At 42.4% G+C, this 23,186-nt stretch overlaps 1 protein-coding gene across 4 annotated transcripts in view; it reads right to left on the bottom strand.

Annotated features, from left to right (window-relative positions):
- coro1cb (coronin, actin binding protein, 1Cb) overlaps positions 1 to 23,186 on the bottom strand; it is a 156,166-nt gene that overhangs the window by 119,840 nt on the left and 13,140 nt on the right. The window contains exon 1 of one of the 4 annotated variants that reach the window (XM_068006012.1): positions 18,428 to 18,525. The exons of 1 other annotated variant lie outside the window; for it this stretch is intronic. Coding sequence is in view for 1 of the 3 variants with exons in the window: in XM_068006009.1 (XP_067862110.1) it covers positions 22,848 to 22,963 (116 nt within the window). In the remaining 2 variants the exon portion in view is untranslated. Of the gene's footprint in view, positions 1 to 18,091; positions 18,211 to 18,427; positions 18,526 to 22,281; positions 22,964 to 23,186 lie in introns of those variants that run through there. 2 more of the 4 variants (XM_068006011.1, XM_068006009.1) reach the window with 2 other exon arrangements.

The following is a 23,186-nucleotide window of genomic DNA, read 5'->3' on the forward strand; positions in this document are numbered from 1 at the left end:
TTTCCAGCACTCCAATATAATTCCAACCCTGTACTTTGTATAAGGTCTGTGCTTATGAAAAAGCAATTGGAAGCTTTTTTGTTTAAAGTTCCAATTGAGGGCGCTTTTGATCTACAACCACATCCGGTGGTAGATCTGTGGTGCAGACAGAGAGCGCAGTTGCCAGTTTTAAATCATGTCGAAACACTACTTGCAATAAAGACAAGTGGAACCCTACAAGCCCCTTTTCTACTCAGTTACGTAGGCAGGACGTGGCAAAGCAGATACTTCATGGCATCTACCATCATCTTGTTTTAGCCAGAACAAAAGTGCAGGGCAGACAAGGAGGAGGCAGGGGAAGAAGAGGGGAAATGGTAGCATAGTAGGCCACAATGTTTGCCCTCTAATGCAAAAAAGAATGGAAGGATACAGGTTCACACCTGTGGTTCTCGTATGATGAGTTACTTATCTTAAATCATGTCTTGACAGGAGAAGCTTCTCCACAAGGGGGGAGGGCAGATGGCTGACAGGTTCCTGCACCTCCCGCCGGTGAGTCAGTGCCACATTAGCAGCAGCCAAAATCTCAGCATGTTATACAGTTTCTCCTGCTGGAAGTGCATAAATGTAGACATCGGGCAAGAGGGTTGAGCTCAGCTGTGATAGCACCCCCCCGTCACGGTTGAATACCCTGTCATCACTTGCTGTCAAAGGTCGGAGAGCAACCGTGGAATCATACCTCAGCAGGGAGCTGGCACTTTTAGGAAAGGAGGCGAAAAATTAGCGGGGGTGGGGGGAGATATTCCCCACTGGGTTACAGCAAAAATTAGCTGACAAAATGCTCGTCTAGATCACAAAATGAGTCAAAACTACAGGGCTTTGCTATAAAAAGTCACCCACCCAAGCCAAAAGAAACACCACAGTGCAGATTTCCAATTTCTTTTTTAAAAGTCTAAATAATTCAGAGATGCTAGTGGCCTTTTGTCGTTCTGCTTTATTATGCAAAATATAGAATAAATGAGCAAGAGAGCGTGAGAGAAAGAGAAAGATTTGAAATCTGCAGATAAAATCTGACCTTAAAATAATTCTGCAAAATGCAAGTGGAGCCAGCCATAAACAGCCTGTTTTAGCTCATCACTGGATAGCCAAATGCACTAGATGTTTCGAAGCCAATCAGCTAAGTGAATCACCAGCTTTGCATTCTTCCCCCATGCAACTCGCGTTACGGTCACTAGCCATCTCCCCCTCTCCCAGGTCACCCAACATGCTATCCTTAGCTAAACAATGATTTAATATATAATGGAGAACTATTAATACATTTCAAATCATTTCAAACCTTGCCAAATAGATGTTTCAGTTCTGAAAATCTTCCCCGTTATTGTACATTTGCAGTGCGGGAAAAAAAATGGTCTTAGTCCAGGCACCCAATCTAGGTACATATGACAGCTGATTCTATACAAAAGAACATGGTACTTAGTGGCACCACTGAATTACATAATCCTAAAGACAGTATTGCATTAAGAAATCAGTAATACCATTTTTTTTTAATAAAAATTATAACTCGAGAGACAGCACATATGGACTTGTTAACTTTTGAGAAGGAAGAGGACGCAGTTTCAATCTTCGCGTAGAGTTTGCCACCTCAGCCATATTGGCCCGGAATTTGTTCCAAAAATAACGGAGAGCCTAACAGCACTCACCGTTATTTAAGGGCAAATGGAAGAGCAACTGCAAATGTGCAAGTGCGCACGCGCAAATACGAGATTCGCTGCTCGTTTGAAAGCTGCGCGGGAAGGACAGCTCACCGGTGAAATGAATGGACCAGCGCACCGCTCTGCTGGAAACGGACTAATCTACACAGAAAAAGGTACGCTGGGTTTTTTAGGTCTAAACTAACTTTTAACAGTGATAAGTCTTAATGACTGACAAACAACCTCTCTGGCACTGAAAATTAACTTTTAAAAATGTGGAATCTCATTCCTTATGATTTTAATTGTTGACTTTGAAAAATGTTTTACTTTTTATTTCTGTCTCTTATCTCTGTCTTTTAATTTAACATTTCTTTATTTATTTCGCTTTCTCTAATTGATTTTACATTGAATTAACTGTTCTAGCATGCACTTCCTGGTTCTGACATCAAGGATGTTAAAGGATGCTTCAATCTGATTGAACAGGGAAAGGATCTCTGTCCTCAGCTACGCAGCTCACAGATGCCCGGGAGAGGATGCTGCACTTTTTGCAGCTCACCATTAGAGAACGGTCCTGCACTAAAGGCCATGGATCGTTTGTGGGCAAGTTTAAATCTAATGAGCGGCAGGCACTGTTCGGTCGCTGCTCAGAGCAAATTCCAGGCCATTGTCACAAAGAGCACTGCACTTCTAACTTGTCAGTGCTGCTGTAAAAACCCTTTAGTGACCCCCTCGCAAACAAATAATTATGCATGTCCCAGCCTGACAAGTTAGGGATTATGTAAATTTCCACATCATTGCTTTCCTGGGTAATGCACAATACTCTAGTGAAGCAGAACACATACCAACTCAAGGGGGTATGCTAGGGCTGGGATAGTTATTTTTTGATCTGTAGTAGTGGTCTATGAATTTGTATTACCGTTTCTTTCCTCCTTCTCCACCCCATCCACCCCCCCATCTAAAACTACACATGCATTTAGTAACCCCTAAGACACAGTAGAATTCTTCCAGCTATTTTGGAGTAGGACTTAAGGCAGGATTGAACTATAAAACAGTTTTTTTAACAAGACATTATGTACAGAGTACTGTACAAAACACTGTTCAAACAGTATCAACAAGAGCATGCATACTTAGGAACATTTAAAATAAATATCAAAGAAATGTACACCCACATATCAGACTCCTGGTAGCAGCAGCATATTGCTATAAACTTAAGCCATTCCTTTCCCCAACCACCCAAGTCCTGAAGCACAAAATTGGGGTAGAAGTGAGCACTGCAATAATCCTGAAAGGTTTTTTTTGAATGTGGCTAATTATACTGTGTTACATAATGTGTGAAATGAACACACACACACTTCCTGTCATAAGAGAAAACTTTTAGAAAAAGGTCTGGTCAGGGTAATGCTGTTATGTTTTGGAAGCTTTGGTTTTAAATGACCATTAGAAATGAAAAATGAAAGTGTTTTATTTGCTCTGATTGAGTTCTTTTCATTAACAGAGCAAAAAAAGACACGTCCGCACAAAATAGCTTTGAGTTTGAAACTCCAATGTAGCAACTGAAGTTAGAACAAATTCATGTCATAAATCTCGCAACCCAGCAAACTCAAAACTTTGTAGATACCACTCGCTGCACCAGAAGCAGCACTGCCTGTGCTTCGAAACCAATAACGTCTATTAAAATAGACAGCCAGCAACATGCAGAACGTCTGTGCTGTTTTCTCCATGTCTTGTGCACCTTTTTAAAAATAGGGTAAATTGGCTGGCTTAGGGAGACTGGTGCCACATTAGTTGTTGAAGTATCAGTTATTGTGCCACGTTAGTTGTTGATGTACATTGGAAACTACCAGCATTGTCACTGGGCTTATTTTGCACATTGGTACCAATAAGCTATATAGAGACAGGGGACCCGGGGGGGGGTTTACAATGCATCATCAAAAACTGGTTCCCAAATCTCTGGGACCCTAGTGATGTACAGCTCAAAAATGCTCTTACCAAAAATTGGATGGATACGTGGACACCTACCACCTTACTGAAATCCTAACGAGGGCACGAGCTTAACTATTGAAAAAAAGAAACTAAGCAGCACATGCTGATAACCATTACAGGAGGAAAAATGAGTTGTAGCATTAATAAGCCTGAATGTGACAAGAGCAAAATTTGCATAAAAGTTTAGATCGAAGCAGTCCAGTTTCATGGGTGAATGATTCAGTTCCTTACAGCAGTCCCGCTCAGCCTGTACCCCCTAATGAGAATCTCCGGGCTCACAGCCGAAATACTCAAACGTGACAATTCCTTTTTACACATTGTGAAAGCAACATCAGAGTTTCAGCCATCACACAAAAGCTTATAGCCAAAAAAAAAATCCAGCATGGAATGGGTTAAAATTGCACTGGAACACTGGGTCTCATTTTAAAATTGCTCTGTATAGGGCTCAGTTAAGGATCCCTGCTGTGTGCAATTGAGATGCTTTGAGACAAAAAAAAGCTACACTACGCAGACTGTGATGTCACGTTGAATGCTCATGGTTAAAATAATGCGGATCCGCAGGAGACGTGACACCTCTTCAGACACAAACAGGAGGCAGAAGTGACGAGGCCTGGCAGGGCTCCCTTCCCCCTCCTGACACTTGCTGGGTGTGGCTAGTTCAAAATATTCCACACAATGTTCTAATCCAATTTCCCTAACTGAGCAGTTGACTTCCGCAAACCTGCGTCAGCCTCATCAATATGAAGGAAGGGCTTTGTTCAAATGCCAAAAACTATTATAGAATCAATAACCTTTGCACTCAATCAACTGATTTGACATTGGTGTGATATTACATCGATAATGCACTGCAGAAAGCCGCAAGACAAGATGAAAAAGAGCTACAATACCCAACAGTTTTGTCATCAAAAGAATAAAGCTTGAGGGAATATCGAAAGTAGTAAGCTCAATGACTGCTTAAAACTTACTGCTAGGCATTTAGTTTATTGTTCCTTTCCTATCCCCACCCAAAACACACACACACAAAAACAGAAAAATTACAATTGTTAAGAGTCATTCGTGGATCTTAGCCAGGCCGAGATCATTTCAAAACATCAGCAACTGAGGTTAACCTCAACCCAGAGAATAATGTGGTGAGGAAGAGTGAAACATGACAGTGAGCCCATCATGCCTGTCCCTTAGGAGAAGCTGCCCAGGAGTAGAGTCTGACTGCTTGGGGCCTCTTCGTTATTTAGGATGACATCTGAACCACTCAATTAAAAAGCAGCAGAGCAACAGCCCGTCTGATACTTCAGCAACAACATGTCACCAGTCTCCCTGCTAGGCATCATTTTATTTCCACATACACCTCTCAATAAAAGGCTAATTATTCCATTTATTGGGACTCATTTCTTTTAAAGCATTAAAACACCTACAAACTGCAAATGAGGCTCAGCGCTGCATTCCAACCACAGGAGGACACAAAAAACAAGGCAAAATTCACAGCATCCAGAGGTTCATATATTGGCTCCACTTCTAGCAGAAGAGGTTTTGCAATATAAATACAAGCATCTTTTTTTCTTCCCCTCTACTATTTTTTTTTGACATGGGGGGGTGGGGTGGAGCTCTCCCTTTGCATCCATTTCATAATCCAAATCTCATTAAGTGCATCCTCATCCAGTACCTTAGGCTGGAGGGTGTATCTGACTAGTCTCACATTTGGAACTAACAGTGCGGTATTTGAACCAGGCCGACAAGAGTGGATGGCGCACACACACACAAAAAAAATTCCTTTTTAAAATGACATACACAAGAGCAGATTTTCAGGCAGTTACCAGGGTTATTAAATATTACAGTAACAACCTTTAAATACTCCTTACAGATCTGCTGTAAATTGTAATTATAGAACTCACTCCCCTGAAATCACAATCTAGTTAAGGATAAGGAAGGCAATTTGACTAATCTTAATTGAACCAATCAGAAAGATCCTAACATCTCCCCTTTGCAACATCCAATTGTTTTAAATAAGTCCAGAGTTTTCACCTCCATTACTCTATCTGGAAGTCAATTCCACACATTGATCTGTGCTCTTGACACCAGTCCTAAATTTACCTTTTACTAGTTTGAAAACGATTGTTCTACTTTCAAATTGAAGTAACACTCCAGGTTTAATTTTTTGATTCCCTTAACTATCTTGTATACCTCTATAATATCACTTCTCCAATGTCTCCTTTCCAGGGTAATAACCTAAAGTGTCTCCGGTCGTCCCTCATAACATAAGCCCGACACTAGGAATCAGCTTCGTGGCTCTGCTCTTTCTCCAGTGCTCAATTATCTCACCGACCACAACTGGGCTCCATATGTAAGCTGCAGTTGATTTGATCCTTACCTCCCCAACTTATATTGTGTTTTGCTTATGCAGTTCAACATTCTATTGGCTTTGTCAATTGATACTCTGAATTAGTTGGACCTGCTTAGTGTGGTCTGTTAAGTTTCCTAGGTGTTTTCCAGCTTCATCCATAGCTACAACACTTTCATGGAGTGCATGCGTGCCCTATTTTTCCTTCCTATGTGCAGTACTTCACACTCATCTGACCACTTCTTCAGCATTTTGGCCAGCACATCTCCTGCAATGGCTTTTCCTCCACACCTACATGGAGTGCGCAATGTTCCATCCTTGGCCCCTCAGCCAGGAGTCAACTTCCATGTGTATGCTAAATCTACCTCGCTGTCAATTTGCTGAACTTCAGGTGGCCAACGCGTTGTCTGACTGCTTGTCAAACATGTCGTGATTAAGTCAGAACTTTCCGTGCCATATCAGTGGCAAGTCAGAATTCATCCTGTCCAACTCTCACCACAAACTCAGCCCCCTAGCAGCCCACCTCAATTCCAGCCTCCCAACCACCCCCACAGACTAAACCCAACAGTAATCAACCTCAATATCCTGTTGGATCCTCAGCCCAGCTTGAAACGTTTTATCCTATCCATCAATAAGACTGCCCATTTCCACCTCCACAAAGCTGTCCACCTACAGCCATCTCAGCACTAAATTCTGGAACTTTCTCCCTAAACACCCTGCTTTGCTTCTTCTCTCCTCACTTTCAACAGGCACCTTAAAACCTTTGTTCAATCATGCCTTGTCATTTCTCCTAATTCTTGTAATGCTTGGTGTCCATTATACCCTCCATCCCTTTTGGGACTTGAAAAAGCTCCTACATACTTGACGTGTACTGCTCTTCTCACCAACTAGCAGTAAGTAGTCAACTGAATTCTAATAGTTTCAATAAGTCACCAGTGCCCACATGACAGTTTACATTTTACAAGTCTTACTGGAAGTAACACAGCAAACTGATTTGGTGAAACAATGCAATGCAGCAGCAACAGTCCGCGTGTCCCAAGTTTTGCTGAAAGCCATTCAGAAAATGGCACAGTAGTGTAGACAGCCATTTGGTAGCTAGTACAAGCAGCCATGTCCACATTAGAAGAGAGCAAATATCAACAGGCTATTTTACCCTGGATATGGCAAAGACATGTGTGAGGGTTACAGCAACAGTCGAGGAGGGTTAAGGATGGAGACAGGTGACATTGTGGAGTGGATATGGGCTGTCTTAGTGATTGATAGGATGTGGGGTTGTGGGATGAGGGTCAAACAGGATGGGGTGGCTTATGGCTGAACAAGCACTCAAGGAAAGGGATGGAATGAGGAGTGAGGGTGTGGTGTGGATCGAACAAGGTGGCTTCCATTCTAGTGACGAGGATTCTGGCTTATCCACAATTAATGTCCAAGTTCCTGTTACTGGGGGGGGGGGGGGGAAATGGAAAGAGAAAATATTAGAACAGCCACCTCTTACTGCAAACCTCTGGGGTGCTAGCTAGAGTAGCACTCATCCTTGCACAAAACAAAGCCTCTGGATTACTGTGTCAGCTCACAACAGCATCCAGCATGAACTATTTCAGCACAAAGCTACTGTAAATAGTATAATCATCGGAGATAATTTCAAACCAAATTATCCCATTCCAGTGCACAAGCATGTCAGCTTCACAACCGAAGTCAGAAAACCTCCTTCTCAGCAGAAGAATATTTTGCTGCTCATGCACTGTTTATATCATGGGTGTGGTCAGAAACAGTTGGATAATTTTTGCTATCATGCTCCTGAAGGGCTACACCGTTTCTCTCCTGGCCTCTGATGGTCAGCATTGGCTCAGCAGCCTTGCATGGAGCTTCACACTTCTCTTTATTTCCTTAATCTTTTACATCCTCCTGACTGGTCTGCTGAGCCAATTTGAACAAATACCACTCCTCTGACCAAGGCGATTCACTTCATTCCTGGTCTAAGTCTGGATTGCTCTTACAAAGAGCTGGCACAGGCACGATGTGCCGAATGGCCTCTTTCTCTGCTGTAACCAGTCTATGGTTCTCGAAGTCAAAGCCTCAATGGCTGAGCATGGCACTGAGTCAACAGAGCGGGCAGGTCCCAGATTTGATTTTAGCCTGCAATAAGTTAGCTGACCTCAGTGGTGGCAGTGTGCTACAACTGACCTCGCCATCATCGGTGGATAGAGAAAAATTATCCACAGTACCTGCTGCTGCTGAAGGCTATCCAATGACCTCTAATAGAAAATGCGCTCGTGGACATCAGCAGAGAAGAGGATCAGGTTCAACTGTGATGCCTTCCCAGGGAAAAATAACCTATTAATATTCAATGTCACGAAGAACAACTAGTTGGGTGAGATACCAAGGAGGGGGGGGGGGGGGGGGGGCGGTGGTCGAGTTCCAAGGAATGACACCCCAGCATATTAGCACCTTTAAAAACAGGAGGCTTTTTTCTAAAGTTAGCCTGTATGAAAAGTATGGGCCCACTATCACACCACTCCAGCTGTCCCGAAACACTCCCTTAGCAAGCAATTACCTAGCCCCCCAACTGGCTCACAGGCTTAATGGTTATGACTTCACTAGGGTGGGGACTATGAAATATACTTGGCAGAACTGCCAGACCACTTGTGTGGCACTGAAGTAAAATTAGGACTTCAGAAAAAACAATAGCCCTCCTGTGAAAAGATTCTGCGATGTTCCTATACCTGTATCAGCAGGCAGAAGTGAAAATTTCCAATCCCCCATTCTAAGGAAATGTTAAAAATGGTCATCCTAGTTAGTTTGTCTGCAGTGTGCAATAACTAAAAGCAGATCAGGAAGGGAACCTTTTTGCCATTTCTGCAGGAAAATCATAAGCAAAGAAGGAAATGAACTGTAATTTTGTGGTGCCATACCTGGGTTGGTTCCAGGATTTTCTTTCTTTACGTCAACAAAAAAAAATGGAGCTGATCTTTGTAACACTTCATTAGCCCAAGGCCTACCCAACAGTTTGGTATCACTAAATACACACACATCAGGCATCACTTCAAGCAGCTGGATACTTTACTGATCAGTAATCAGCAGGAACCTTTATGTAGCACTTTATCACACAAGTGTCTCAAAGCACTTTGCAAAATAAATTACTTCCAAAGTGCTAGGAATTGTGTAAGCAAATGGGACAGCCATTCTACACCAGTAATGTGCCACGAACAGCAATGCGATAAATGGTCAATTAAACTGTGTGTTTGCTGGTATTCGCTGAGAGAAGGCATTGGGAGAACTCCTTGTGCACTTCAAAGTCCAGTGGATGAGGACCTCCGTTTAATGCCTTGTACAGGGCAAAGCTTTCGATCTTCATGTAGTCACAGTTCTACAGATTCTAGCTATTCTTCTGGAATCTGATTAGCTGCACAAATACAGTATTTTAAATCTCAGATGTCTCCTCGTCCAGACAGGATATTGTCTTAACCTGCTGCTATACCATTTCCTCACTAAACCTTCGATTTGATGTCCAAATCTGGACCAGCAGGCTTTCACACCTACCGCCAGCTCAAGCTGTTACAGGGTGTGCAACTGATCAAAGTCTGATAGGTACTTGTAAAATTAGGTGGATGCTCTAAAATAAATATATACACGCATACAAAGCTCTGAGACATCGTGCAATGAAGTTAGCGTATACGCTTACATCACCCATGTGCTCGCTGACCTACATCAGCTCCCAGTCCACCAATGCCTCAAATTTAAAATTCTTATCCTTGTGTTTAAATCACTCCATGATCTTGCCCTTCCCTATCTCTCTAACCTCCTCCAACCCTCTGAGAACTCTGCGGTCCAAAATTCTGACCTCGTGTGCATCCCCGACTTCCTTCACCCCACCACTGGCAGTCGTGCATTCTGCTGCCTAGGCCTTAAACGCCATTTCCCTTCCTAAACCTCTCTGTCTATCACTCCTCCTTTAAGACACTCCTTAACACCTGCCTCTCCCCCGTCCTATTGTCTCCTTCTTTGGCTCGGTGTCAATTTCTGTCTGATTACGCTGTGAAACGTAGCAGCCAATTTACGCACAGCAAGATTCCACAGATAGCCATACGCACATACCTGCACCATTCACTCTTCTGACTCTGGATTACTGGTTTAATCACTCCATCATAGGCCAGTCACTACCCTGCCACCTTCTAGAATTCTCTCTCTCAAAAACCACTTGCCGTCTCTTTCTTTTTTGAGCACACCTTCAACCACCCCTTAAATTGCCTCCCTTTCCCTGCTTGGTGTCCACTTTTCGTCAAGTACTGAGGTGCTTCTTTTACAGGTGGAATATGATAAAAAGACAACCATTATTTGGCAGATCATTTGCAGAACAAAGATTTGCCATGTACATGAATAGAACATAAAAATGACACGAACTAGACCAAATGAGAAGAGCAACATACCCAGTGGACTGCACAGTAATGGAGAGACAGGATGTTGATTTTGTGTTAGATAATGCATTCTCCACCCTATGTTCTATACAGCCCCTAAAAGAAGCAGATGCACTGTGTTGTGTTTATATTAGCGAATCACTTCCACTGGAAGCAATGAATTCACCAGCAGCGACACAGTTTCTTTCCCAGTGAAGAAAATGCTTCCAAGTCACGTTTCCCTGACCATATTTCAGAGCGTGGACCTTCCCTGGAGTGTTTGGGCAGACTGTATACTGAATTAGAAAAAAAATATTAGTGGCTTACGGTATCTGTGCTGCCGCAGAAGCTAGTGTCAATGTTCCGGAGCTGCAACTGAGGGCAGGGCTGCCTCTGATAGCAGTACTGTGATGTAAACAGTATTGGAAAGGGTCTGTATATACACACATAAATCAAGCTCAGAACAGAGGTCCTAACCTTGTCATTCCAATACTTTCACTGTCTTGAATACCTCAGGAAGAATATTACGAGTTCCAAAGCAGATTTAGACTTGTGGCAGGCAAGGCAAATCATTCATACAGTTTGAAAGCAGCATACAAATGATGCCGAACATCATGGAAAAGAGTGGGGAGAGGGCATCAGTGCCAACAATTTTTAATCTCTTATTCTGGCACTGTACTACATAGTCACTGAAAACAAAATGCCTCAGTTAAAGAAAATACATATTCCACTCTCCAGCTAGCCTGGGGCAAGATCCTGGTCGTATTAATGATCTAGAGCAAAAGGGAAAGCAACAAAAAGTTTCTCCCTCTAATTTTCTCTAGCTCATTTTTAGCCTCTTGCAGTTTTCAGCCTGTACTAAAAGTAGTCAATTTTATTCCTTTTTGTTTTGAAAAACAGGATTGATTTTCTCTAGGTAAAATTCAACGGTGCTTTCAAACTTGAGTCCAGTGACTATGGGCAGCCCTTCGCACTTACACTGCTAAATTTGCTCGCATCTCAGTGACAATTGTAGGCCCATGAATAAGAAAGCCAAATTTAGCAGTGTAAATGCAAAACCACTGGATCATTTAGGAAACAACTGGATATAGCAGTGTGTGTTTGAGTGGGGTGGGGGGAGGAAAGAGAGACCTGAAGGGTCTTTCTGCACTCTCAGATGGACATAAAAGATCATGACACTATTCAAAGAGGAATTCACCCGGTGTCCTGGTCAATATTTATCCCTTAATCAACATCTAAAACAGATGATCTGGTCATTTATTTCATTGCTGTTTGTGGGACCTTGCTGTGCACAATTTGGCTGCCATGCTTCTTACTTTACAATAGCACAAGCAATGAAGTACTTTTGAAGTGTAGTCAAAGCACTTTGGGACGTCCTGAGGTCATGAAAGGCCCTTTAAAAACTTATAACTGTGATATTGTAAATGAAAATAAGGAAATGGCGGACATGTTAAATAATTACTTCGCGTCAGTATTTACAGTAGAGGACGAGGATATCCTGCCGGACGCCCCAAGGAAACTAATTTTGAATCAGGGACAGGGACTCAGCACAATTAACATGAGCAAATTAACAATAATGAAGAAAATAACGGCACTGAAGAGTGACAAATCTCCAGGACCAGATGGTTTCCAACCCAGGGTTTTAAAGGAAGTAGGAGAGAACATTGCAGAAGCCCCAACTATAATTGTCCAAAGTTCTCGCGATTTAAGAACTGTTCCTTTAGAATGGAAAATAGCGGAGTGACATGTGCAATTTAAGAAAGGTGAGAGGGGGAAACCAGAGAATTGTAGACCAGTTAGCCTAACATCTGTTGTCGGGAAACTACGAGTGTCTATAATTAAGGAGAGAGTGACTGAACACCTTGAAAATTTTCAGCTGATCAGAGAGCACCAGCATGGATTTGTGAAGGATAGATTATGCCTGATGAACCTGATTGAATTTTTTGAAGAAGTAACTAAAGTAGTGGACAGTGGAATGTATATGGATGTTGTTTATATGGACTTCCAGAAGGCATTCGATAAAGTCCCTCATAACAGACTGTTAGCTAAAGTTGAAGCTGAGAAGTTGAAATTATTGACCTGGTTAGGAAATTGGCTGAGCAGCAGGAGACAGAGAGTAGAGATAATAGGCAGGTATTCAAATTGGCAGGATGAGACAAGTGGTGTCCCACAGGGATACAGGGCCTTGATGAGACTACACCAGGAGTAGTGTGTGCAGTTTTGGTCTCCTTACCTATGAAAGGATATACTTGCCAGAGGGAGAGCAGCGAAGGTTCACCAGACTGATTCCTGGGATGGCAGGACTGTCATATGAGGAGAGATTGGGTTGACTAGGCCTCTATTCACTAGAGTTTAGAAGAATGCGAGGGGATCTCATTGAAATGTATAAAATTCTGACAGGGCTTGACAGACTGGATGCAGGGAGGATGTTTCCCCTGGCTGGGGGTCCAGAACGAGGGGTCACAGTCTCAGGATACCGTGTAGGACATTTAGTACTGAGATCAGGAGAAATTTCTTCACTCAGAGGGTGGTTAACCTTTGAAATGCTCTACCACAGAAGGCTGTGGAGGCCAAGTCACTGAATATATTTAAAGAGATAGATTTCTAGACACAAAAGGCATCAAGGGGTATTGAGACAGAGGATCAGCCATGATCATATTGAACGGCGGAGCAGGCTCGAAGGGCCGAATGGCCTACTCCTGCTTTCTATGGATCTGTGTTGGGACCTCAACTATTCACTATTTATTAACGACTTAGATGATGGGATAGCGAGCCACATACCCAAGTTTGCCGATGACAAAGATAGGCAGCATTGTAAGCAGTGTAGAGGGAAGCACAAAATTACAGAGAGATATTAATAGATTAAGTGAATGGGCAAAACTGTGAACAGGATTTCAATGTAGGCGTGTGAGGTCATCGACTTTGGACCTAAAAAAAAATAGATCAGAGTACTTTCTAAATGGTGAAAAGCTCAAAATAGTGGACGTCTAAAGAGACTTAGGGGCCCTTGTATGTCGACAATTAAAATGTCACGGACAGGTACAGAAAATAATCAAAAAGGCTAGTGGATTACAGGCCTTTATATCGAGAGGACTAGAATACAAGGGGGTAGAAGTTATGCTACAGTTATACAAAGCCCTGGTTAGACCACACCTGGAGTACTGTGTTCAGTTCTGCGCACCGTACCTTAGGAAGGATATACTGGCCTTAGAGGGAGTGCAGCGTAGATTTACCAGAATGATAACTGGACTCCGAGGGTTAAATTACAAGGCGAGATTACACAAACTAGGGTGTATTCCCTGGAATTTAGAAGATTAGGGGGTTATTTGATCAAAGTTTTCAAGATATTAAGGGGAACTGATGGGGTAGATAGAGAGAAACTATTTCCGCTGGTTGGGGAGTCTAGGACTTGGGGACGTAGCCTAAAAATTAGCACCAGGATTTTCAGGAGTGAGGATAGGAAACACTTCTACACGGAAAGGATAGAAGAAGTTTGGAACTCTCTTCCACAAACGGCAGTTGATGTTAGCTCAATTGTTAATTTTAAATCTGAGATTGATAGACTTTTGTTAACCAAAGGTATTAAGGGATATGGGGCTATGGCAGGTATATGGAGTTAGGTCACAGATCAGCCATGATCTCGTTGAATGGCAAAACAGGCTTGAGGGGTTAAATGGCCTACTCTTGTTCCTATGTGTAAATGCAAGTCTTTCTTTATGAATGAAGGATGGGCTGACTGGCAGTGCTCATCCATATTTACCCCGTGATTTTGTAAACAATGTAAAAAAAAAAGTAAAAGCACCTCAACTGACTACGTCCCACTAAGGGTTCCTTTACAGCACAATTATATGTAAAATCACATCACCCAGCGTCCTGAGGCTGTGGAATCTCACCCTGTTAATATTAGAAAGCAGACTCTACAGCAACTGAACAGATAAACAAGTGCAAGCACAGGAATTTTACAGTTGTGTTTTTCAACTTCATTTTTGCCCAACATCTTCCTTAATGGCTGAGGAAACCACATACTAACCAGAAGACTGCTCAAGTTGTCACCAAAAATCACGGCTGTACCTCCAGCAGCACTGCTTATATTGCCACCAAGGATACTATTGCCTCTGGCGACACTGGCAAAACAAAGCATCTCTTTTGGTGGGGCTGAGTCTCTGGAGGTAGCAGTACCTTTTCAATTATTTTATCACACCATCATTAAAGTCAGGATTGGTACCTGCAGCTGCAACAGACAGAACCAGCATTTAAAAGCTATTAAAAAATGAAAGGACGGCAAATATTGATTTCAAACTTTAGAATGCTTGGATTACATGTTTTCATTAAAATATTGGTAATCAGACTTTAAAGAGAGCAATCGTGTAATTGACAATCTGTTGTCAGATACAAATGAACCGGGGGGGGGATCCACGCAATTGCTCTTCAGCTTGCTTTAGCCCAAGAGTGCAATATATTGACCACACACACTTCAGGAGACTGTGGCAAGAAACACTAGAGTCAAAATTCAGGAATCAGTTATAACCGATCCCTCACCGCAGTGAATAAGGATATTTACAGCATTTTATTTAACAAAGATATTTCGTAATTTCTGCACAGTATACCAACAATGAAGCTCATTCTAACTTCCTATGACTCAGTCGTGCTTAAACGGTATATTAAAACCACTTTTTAAATGAACAGCAGCAAAGGGCAATTCTTATGCTAATGTGGAGCAGTTTATGTCAATGTCATCATCACCACAGAGTGCTTAAGGCTTTTCAGTTTTGAGGATCCAGAACTTCCTCTTACAAAAGGAAGGGGAGACCCAGTGGAAACACTGGGCATTCTTGGCAGCTCAAAACAGTACACACATTATATCACGATCACCAAAGACAGCATTTTTAAACCAAAAACAATGAAAATATTCTTTTCCACTTTAAAATTCACAGGACTGAGTCACTCATATTTGAGGTTTTGGTCAATTTGAGATTCTGTTTACAACAGATTTTGCTGATAACTAACACAGCTAGGCTGGCGTGGTGTAAAAATGAAACCTTTGGCACTGACATCTCAATTAGTAAGAGCACTGCTTGGCATGGAACATCATGACGCAGACCAAGGTGGTCCCAGGTCTGTGTTGAGTTAGCTGATCTGAGGCAGGGAGGCTCACACAAGCTGTGCGTTAGCATCTAGCATCATCTCAGTTTACTTTGATATAAAATGTTTAGATACTTGGAGATTGTATTATGGTGACAACAGCTGGCCTGGAAAAAACATTTTGAGTGCTCAACTACACATCAGTAAGTCACAGGTACAAGTACTCAAGCTACTTTTCATGGGGTAGACTTCATCCACTGAAAAAAAACACCCAGTGATTCTTCCTCCTAATCATTATCCAGCAACGACTGTTGGAACCATACATGTGGACAGTGGATGAAGACAGCTTTGAGCTCTGTTGTGTTGTCAAATGACCTGTTGACACTCATCAGTCTCGCAGCAGGGAATCAAATTAAAATTTGCACTTTAAGTATCTTTAACTCAATGAAATGTCCTAAGGCACTTTACTGGCAGAAGGGAAGGTACGAGGAGTGGAGAGAGAGAGAGAAGGGGGAATCTGAGCAATAAGGGAAGTACAAGACGTAGATTTTCAGGAGGTGCCAAGAGGTAGCAATGATGTGGAGATGCCGGTGATGGACTGGGGTTGACAATTGTAAACAATTTTACAACACCAAGTTATAGTCCAGCAATTTTATTTTAAATTCACAAGCTTTCGGAGGCTTCCTCCTTCGTCAGGTAAATGTTCAGGAGCTCCTTGAACATTTACCTGACGAAGGAGGAAGCCTCCGAAAGCTTGTGAATTTAAAATAAAATTGCTGGACTATAACTTGGTGTTGTAAAATTGTTTACAAGAGGTAGCAAGGCAGTGGATTTAGGAAAAGAATTCATAATGCAGGGATACGATTGCTGGATACACAGTAGACTAGAGCTAGAAGGGCAGGGCCTGCCTGCTGGGATACAAGGCTAGACAAGACCGCATAGGTAGGTATAAGTGTGACCAGAGAAAGGGTTGAAAATGGGGTCAAAGTCGACATGGTGGGGAACAAGGTTTGGAGTGCAGAAGACAGTTAGCAAGAAATAAAGTGGAACAGACAGGATCCTTCTCTGGAGACACAGAATAGGAACAGTAAAGAGGCCTGAATTAAGAAGTTTCAAATACGACTGAAGCATCCTATGCTAATGACTAAATAATGTTAATGACTAAATCATGTTAATTCAGTTTTCATTCAAGCCCAGTAACTCCTCCAAGCTAATCTCTCTTCTTCCATCAACCCCCTCCATTATACAGGAAGCAATGATAAAAAGTGCGCATCACTAATGATGAAATTTCACATCAACTGTATTTCACAGTAATTAACAATTACATCTGTAGCTTTTTATCACAACCCTTCAACGTGAAAATTGGTAGAGACGCTTTGAACTTTTGAGGATACATCAATGCTATTTAAGCTTTTTTGCAACATTCTTAAAACATTAACAAACCCAAAAGATCATACAGACAGCATAAGGATCAATCCTGATTGGAAAATTCATGATCAGACCAGCTGTCACACATGCTGAGCACTTAACAATCCCATGTTAATCCTGAGACAGATAGGTCTAGCCTGTTGACACTATGGAAGGTTACAAGTCTAAAAAAAACTGAGGTGACAATGCAGCCCCTGGACCTTTTATACATATATTTTTTTTAATGCATTAAGTTTACAGAAACTCAAAACACAATGTCAATGCAACAACAAGGATGAGAATTACACACCCAAACTATTACTTGCAGTTCAAAAAACATACCACGCCATGTGGTCACAAACTGATCAACCCTTCAACTTTCTGTAAAAGCTTTCTATCTCTTCCCCACTCCAGATTTTTCCATTTTCTTTCAATTAAGCCTGTACATTAGTTATAGGTTATTAACCATGTTTTACATTATAAAGCCTAATACAAGCAAATTTCAAGTGACTACTCAATTGGTACATAGGACACTCCTGACCATTTCCCATGCAATGGGTCAAAGATACAAAACATGCTCACAAAAAGTTGGCATGGACTTAACACTGAAAACTATAACTCATCAAAAAAGAAAAATGCATTACTTTTTATTAAAAAGATTCACACTAAAAATGTTTGCTTTTTTAGATAAAATAACCTGTACTTTTCACCACCAAGGTGTAATTTATTAAATCAAATATCCAAACTGCACATGAACTCAGAATTTAGACAATTCTCGTCTCGATCGTCAACAATGTATTTAACTTAGATTTTAAAAAAATCACAGCACATCCTGCTCCTAAAAATAATGCACTTCTCTTCCTTAATCTGCTTCTGCCCACCAATATTGAGTCCCGACCAACATCCCCAACAATTGAAACCAATATAGTTGGAAACCTTTTAACCATTAAATTGCCAATCCTTGCCAAAAACACGCGGACGACAACAAAAAGGCTTCGGCAAACACATTGAGGGTTAATTGCAGGGACCCCCAGCTGAGCAGCCCCTGGATGCAGCTCATTCATTCCCATCAGTGTCTCTGCATCGCTCTCGTGGTCCCCACAGTAACTATGCCAACTATGAAGCGCCAATGCCAGATTTACACAATTATAAATATCCCCGTTTACAATAAGCGCCCTCCCCGGAGTATTTTGGCCTCTCTCGCCCGAGTTCTTGGTCCCATTTACCTCAAGTTTTGACTCTCTTTTCTCTCTCTCTCTCTCTCTCTCCCCTCGCTCGCTGTCGCCGGCTCCGAGCGCTTCGCTCCTCACTCACACTGCCACCGACCTGACCGGAAGCAACGCCCTGCGGCCAATGCGCCTGCGCGACCTCGCCTCCCCGACTGGCCCCGCCCTCGCCTGATTGACAGCCCGGCCGGCCAATCGTCGCCTTCCCTCCGGCGGCATCCGAGAGACCTAATATGGAAGCGGCAAGTCGGGTCTGGATGGAGGAATGAGCGAAGAAGGAGCCAAAGACGGGTGGGGCTGTTAACCACTGCCTTTTGGCGGCGGCTGGTGCCGTACCTCACGTCCCGCGGCCGTTGGTTATTGAAAAGTGCCGCTCTGCCCCGATCCAATATTGGTTCGAGAAATGAGAAGGTTTTCCACACGATTAACCGACAGCAGGCCACGATTTACGTCGTTTAAATTTTAGAGTTAGGTGAGCGTCCAATGGTGCGTGGGTTTGGGCGGGACCAACGCCTGATGGACACGCATTTCAACCAATCACCGTTTGACTGAATGGAAGTGAGTTGGGTTTTGACTTTTCTTAATAAAACCCCTAAGGAGATATTGCCCCAGTGTCATCGAACAAAAAAAACCTAACAAAAGTGCCCCTTAAGGAACTAAACCATAAAACAAAGAAAATTTATAAAATTAAATAATAACAACAACACCTAGTGTCCACTATGCCCACCATAGGCTTCAAGCGTACTGTCGAACACTGCGTGCACCTTCTCCAAGGCCACCTGGGGGACGGACGAGGCCACTGAAGAGAGGCAAGCAGCCAGAGCGACCACCGCCACGGGCCGGGGCGAGTTGGGTTTGCGATTGACGGATGGACTGTTGGTTTATACTATGTACGAGTCACAGTGACCAACCGTAGCTGGGTCCAGGTGATTCCATTGACTTTCCACTTCTACCACCTCACCTCTCGAAGTTGCCCACTTTTGCTGAAATATGGTTCCACTGGCGTCCGCCAGTACTTTGCCCATTCTTCATTAGCAAGTCTCGACAATGAATGCTGGCAGACTAGTTGTAGGGTTGCTAACTCTGGTTGGACGTATTCTTGGAGGTTTGATCGTGTGATGTTTGCCCACAGTTTGCGAATGTTATTGCACTGAGCAGCCTGTCCGTGACCGGCCTATCCTGCTCATTGAGCAGGTGTGGACAGCTCTATTGGACATTGTTCCTGCTCCAGGGTTTTGGGATTGTTGTCGTCGTTCATGAACCTTTCAGAACACGTGCAGACTAATGCAAAGGAAGCTTCAGCCTGACCCCCTGACAGCACCTTAGCTTGCGCTGTGGATAGGGTTGCCAATTCAGCTTGGACATATTCCAAGAGGTTTCATCACAATCTCCAACCGTCATTGGCCGTCCGACACGTCCATCCTTTGGGGCGCACCGCCTTCCCACGCCAATTAAAAAAAGAACTGAGACTTCTTTACCCGTTTAGATGAATCTTGACTTGCTCCAACAGCCATTTTTCCCCATTCCCAATATTTTTATAACTAACTAAAGTGTTCAAAGAAATGAAGATTCACATTTTTTTTAACACTATAATTTTTCTCCTGGGTTGCTTGCAGTGTGTCCTAGAGATTAATCTTTAATTCCTGGAGACTCCAGGTTGGCAACCCTAGCTGTGGAGGAGAAAAATTTCAAACCAACGGAGCAAGAAATCTTGCGCGTGTAAAACAGTCCTTTAAACACCAGCACCTTCATCGGAAACTCTATAGCAAATACAGAGTCACAGCTGATGTTATATCCACACATATGTCCATACTTCTCTTTAAATCTTAAATCCTTAAATACAATAATAACACAAACCTTAAGCTATAGCTTCTCGTTGACCCAACTTCTAGATGCCCAGACACACAATAGTCAACAAATACCAGCAAACGGTCTGGGACCCACTCACTTCCCCTGTCTGACTGTAAATCCACCTCTCATAGGGAGCCAATTAAAATATAAACTTGCTGCCATTGGCAAGCCATGCTAACAAATCATAATCCACTAAAAGGAGAGCTTGTTTTTTTCTGTCTTGTTGAGTGACGTAAGAGAAGGAGTTGAAGAGCAACTTAAATTACAACGTTAGCACTCTGATAACAGAAATTATTGTCACTTTTTCAAAAAGGAGAGAATGGCTGGACGCTCACTAATTGGCTCAGTTGGCAAAGTGTACAGAGTAGGAAGACCAAAATTTAATTGTCAATCTGCTCTGAATTAATTGGAGAGGTAGTAGGTTGCCACACTTGGGCTCAGTGCCCCTTGGTTAGGGAAGGGAAATCAACCATAGTTCCCACCTCTTGAATGCTATCCTTTGATACTTTGATAAAGAGCGCATTTATGTGGACATTAGATGAGTACAGGATTGTCTTGGTTTTGATGTGCACATGGCCCCTGAATAGTATGTCAACATTCAATGTTCAGGCACATAGGTGAAAAATTACCACTTGGGAGAAATACTGGAGGGTTGTTGATGCCCATGGAAACCGTACCCTCGCATGAGTGAGCATCTTCAAGACAGAAACCGAAAAAAAGCAATTTTTTTCTTTTAAAAGCACTTCAGACTTTCAGCTGGCCTAGTGGGTAAAAGTACCACCCAGTGTAGCACGAAGACATACAGATCAGAAGGTTTGTAAGTTTGATTCATGGTCTGTGATAAGCTGATATCAGCTTGGACTGCAATTAAAGTGCTAAAATTGGCTTCAGTACCCTGGACTAGGGAGGGGGAGGAACCAACCAGGATTCCAACATTTGAACACTGTCCAATAACTTCTGCTGGAAAATGCTGTACGTGAACATCAGGTCAGGTCAGCTGTGAAGCCCCTGCTTAATGGCGAGCCTCACACATGAAGAATGTCCACTTGGGTGAAGTAAATTGAGAGCTGCCGGTGTCTTGGAACCATATTCCAGCAACAGTCAACCTTTCGGGAGAAGAGGGATGAACTTGACAAAAAAACTCTCAACTGATAAAAATGGTGGAAATAATAAAACTAACAGAACTGCTGATGCCTCTCTGCAGTGTGTGATACCTAGTACATGGAGGTTGGGATACTTTGTTGATTTTAACTCAGTGACAAATGCTCGAGTTAATTTAACCCTGCAATTTCTCTCGAATGCCAGTTCATAACCTATACATCTCAGTTTATCAAAAAAGTCTTATTTATGTACAGTCATTTCCCATTAAGACAGATTGTATCAAACAGCAAGGACAACTGGACAAAAACACACTTTCAGGCCATGTTCTTTGGTTCAAGATCAATCAGCAGCAGGAACACCAAAAGCATGCATTCATATAGCGAAATTAATGGAGTAAACATCCCAAAGTGCTTCACAGAGGCAAGAATGGACTTTGAGTATGAATTGACTGAAGGTTTAGTTAAGGAGGTATGTTTTGAGAAGGCCTTTCAAGGCTGAGGGATTTACAAAGAGATTTCCAGAGTATGGGACCAAGACAGCTAAAAGCTGTGCCGCCAATAGTAGAACACAGGGAAATAGAATGCAAAGGAGGGTGTAGTCTACCACGTAGAGTTGGATGAAATTGCAGAGGTAGGGTCAGGTGAGCCCTTGGAGGGATTTGTAAATGAGGACAAAGATGTTCAATTCAATGTGTTGGGGGTTGTGGAGCCAGCAAGAACAGGAGTAATAGGCAAGTGGGACCTCAGTGTGGATTAGAATGCCAGAGGCATTGATTTGGAGAATTGGTGATTGCATAGAGTGGCACTCAGGAGAGCATTGCAGAAATTGAGCCTGGAGGAGACAGAGGTGTGAATCAAAGTTATCAGTCAGAATTGATAGAAAATAAATACATCCAACAGCTTTTAGTTAGGAGGCAACAGGAATTCAAGCCTGGATGAGAGCAGTCATGGGAATTCAAGACTGGATGGGAGGTATTTTTGTTTTCCACATGCCAAGTAACAAATCCAAAAACTTTCATATTGAGGAAGAAAATACTTCCTTCATCCTTATTAACCAAGCACACGCAGAGTGGAAGTATTCCAGAGAGTGACTGTACCCACCCAGCTTTGTTTATCACTCACATAAGCTCTATAAACCCTTCCAAAGTATGAAAGCAAACTTCACTGTCAATCTCTGTGAAACTCTATCCAATATGCTTTACTGTTGGCACAAGTAAAATCTACGACATATCTACTACTAATGAAACCCAAGTGTTAAAACCGAATATTAAATTTTATATGAAAAGAAAATGAACTTCCACACACATTGTTTGACAATATGACAGATTATTTTCTGAAGAATTCCATTGGATCAGATATAACATTATTGCAGCTGTGTGGAACTTTGGGCTGCAGCTAATGATGTAATCACATCATGTAATGATTAGCTGATCGATGGTGTTGAAGTTGCAGAAACCTACTTCCATAGAATCGGATTCTGGCAGTAAAATATAAAAATATTTTACGATGAGTAAGCACATCTCAGTTGGAAAGTTTCAGGCAGCTTTGTTTCCAGGAACAACAAGGGTCCACAAACTGTGCTGTTACAGAGCCATTTTGGCACAATTTTAATCTTGGATTCTATTGAAAAAGATAGATTTAGATTCCCCAATGAGTCAGTCAGCAAATGTACCATGTAGCAGAGCCAGAAAATCCCATATTCGATGCCTCATATGTGTGGAGTTGATGACCTTGGCGGGAGCAGCAGTAGGGAACTAGAATAGGCTTCAATACCATGGCAGGGGGAAAGAACTCAGCCAGAGTTTTCATCCCCAATTGTTATACAGTGACCCTGTCATTGTAAACGTGTGAATGTCAAATAAGGACTGGATCAGGCTGCAATGTCTCCACAGTTGAATTATACTGACGATGTTCACCGATACTGCAAACACAAAAATATCCATTTGGGTCAGATACTAGAGGCCTGTGGAACCATACCGATTGTGAGTCAATGCCTTTAGAAGAGCGGTTGGAAAATAAAAAGTTTATAGCGGCACAGTGTTTGAAAGCCTATTCAATTTTTAAACGATGCAACAGTGTCCATCCAACTTCTTATCATAAAGTCATTGGGCCAGAAATTGCTTTCAAGTTCAACAGCACATGTT

Source organism: Heptranchias perlo, chromosome 25, assembly GCF_035084215.1.
Source record: "Heptranchias perlo isolate sHepPer1 chromosome 25, sHepPer1.hap1, whole genome shotgun sequence".
In the NCBI taxonomy this organism is placed as follows: Eukaryota; Metazoa; Chordata; class Chondrichthyes; order Hexanchiformes; family Hexanchidae; genus Heptranchias; species Heptranchias perlo.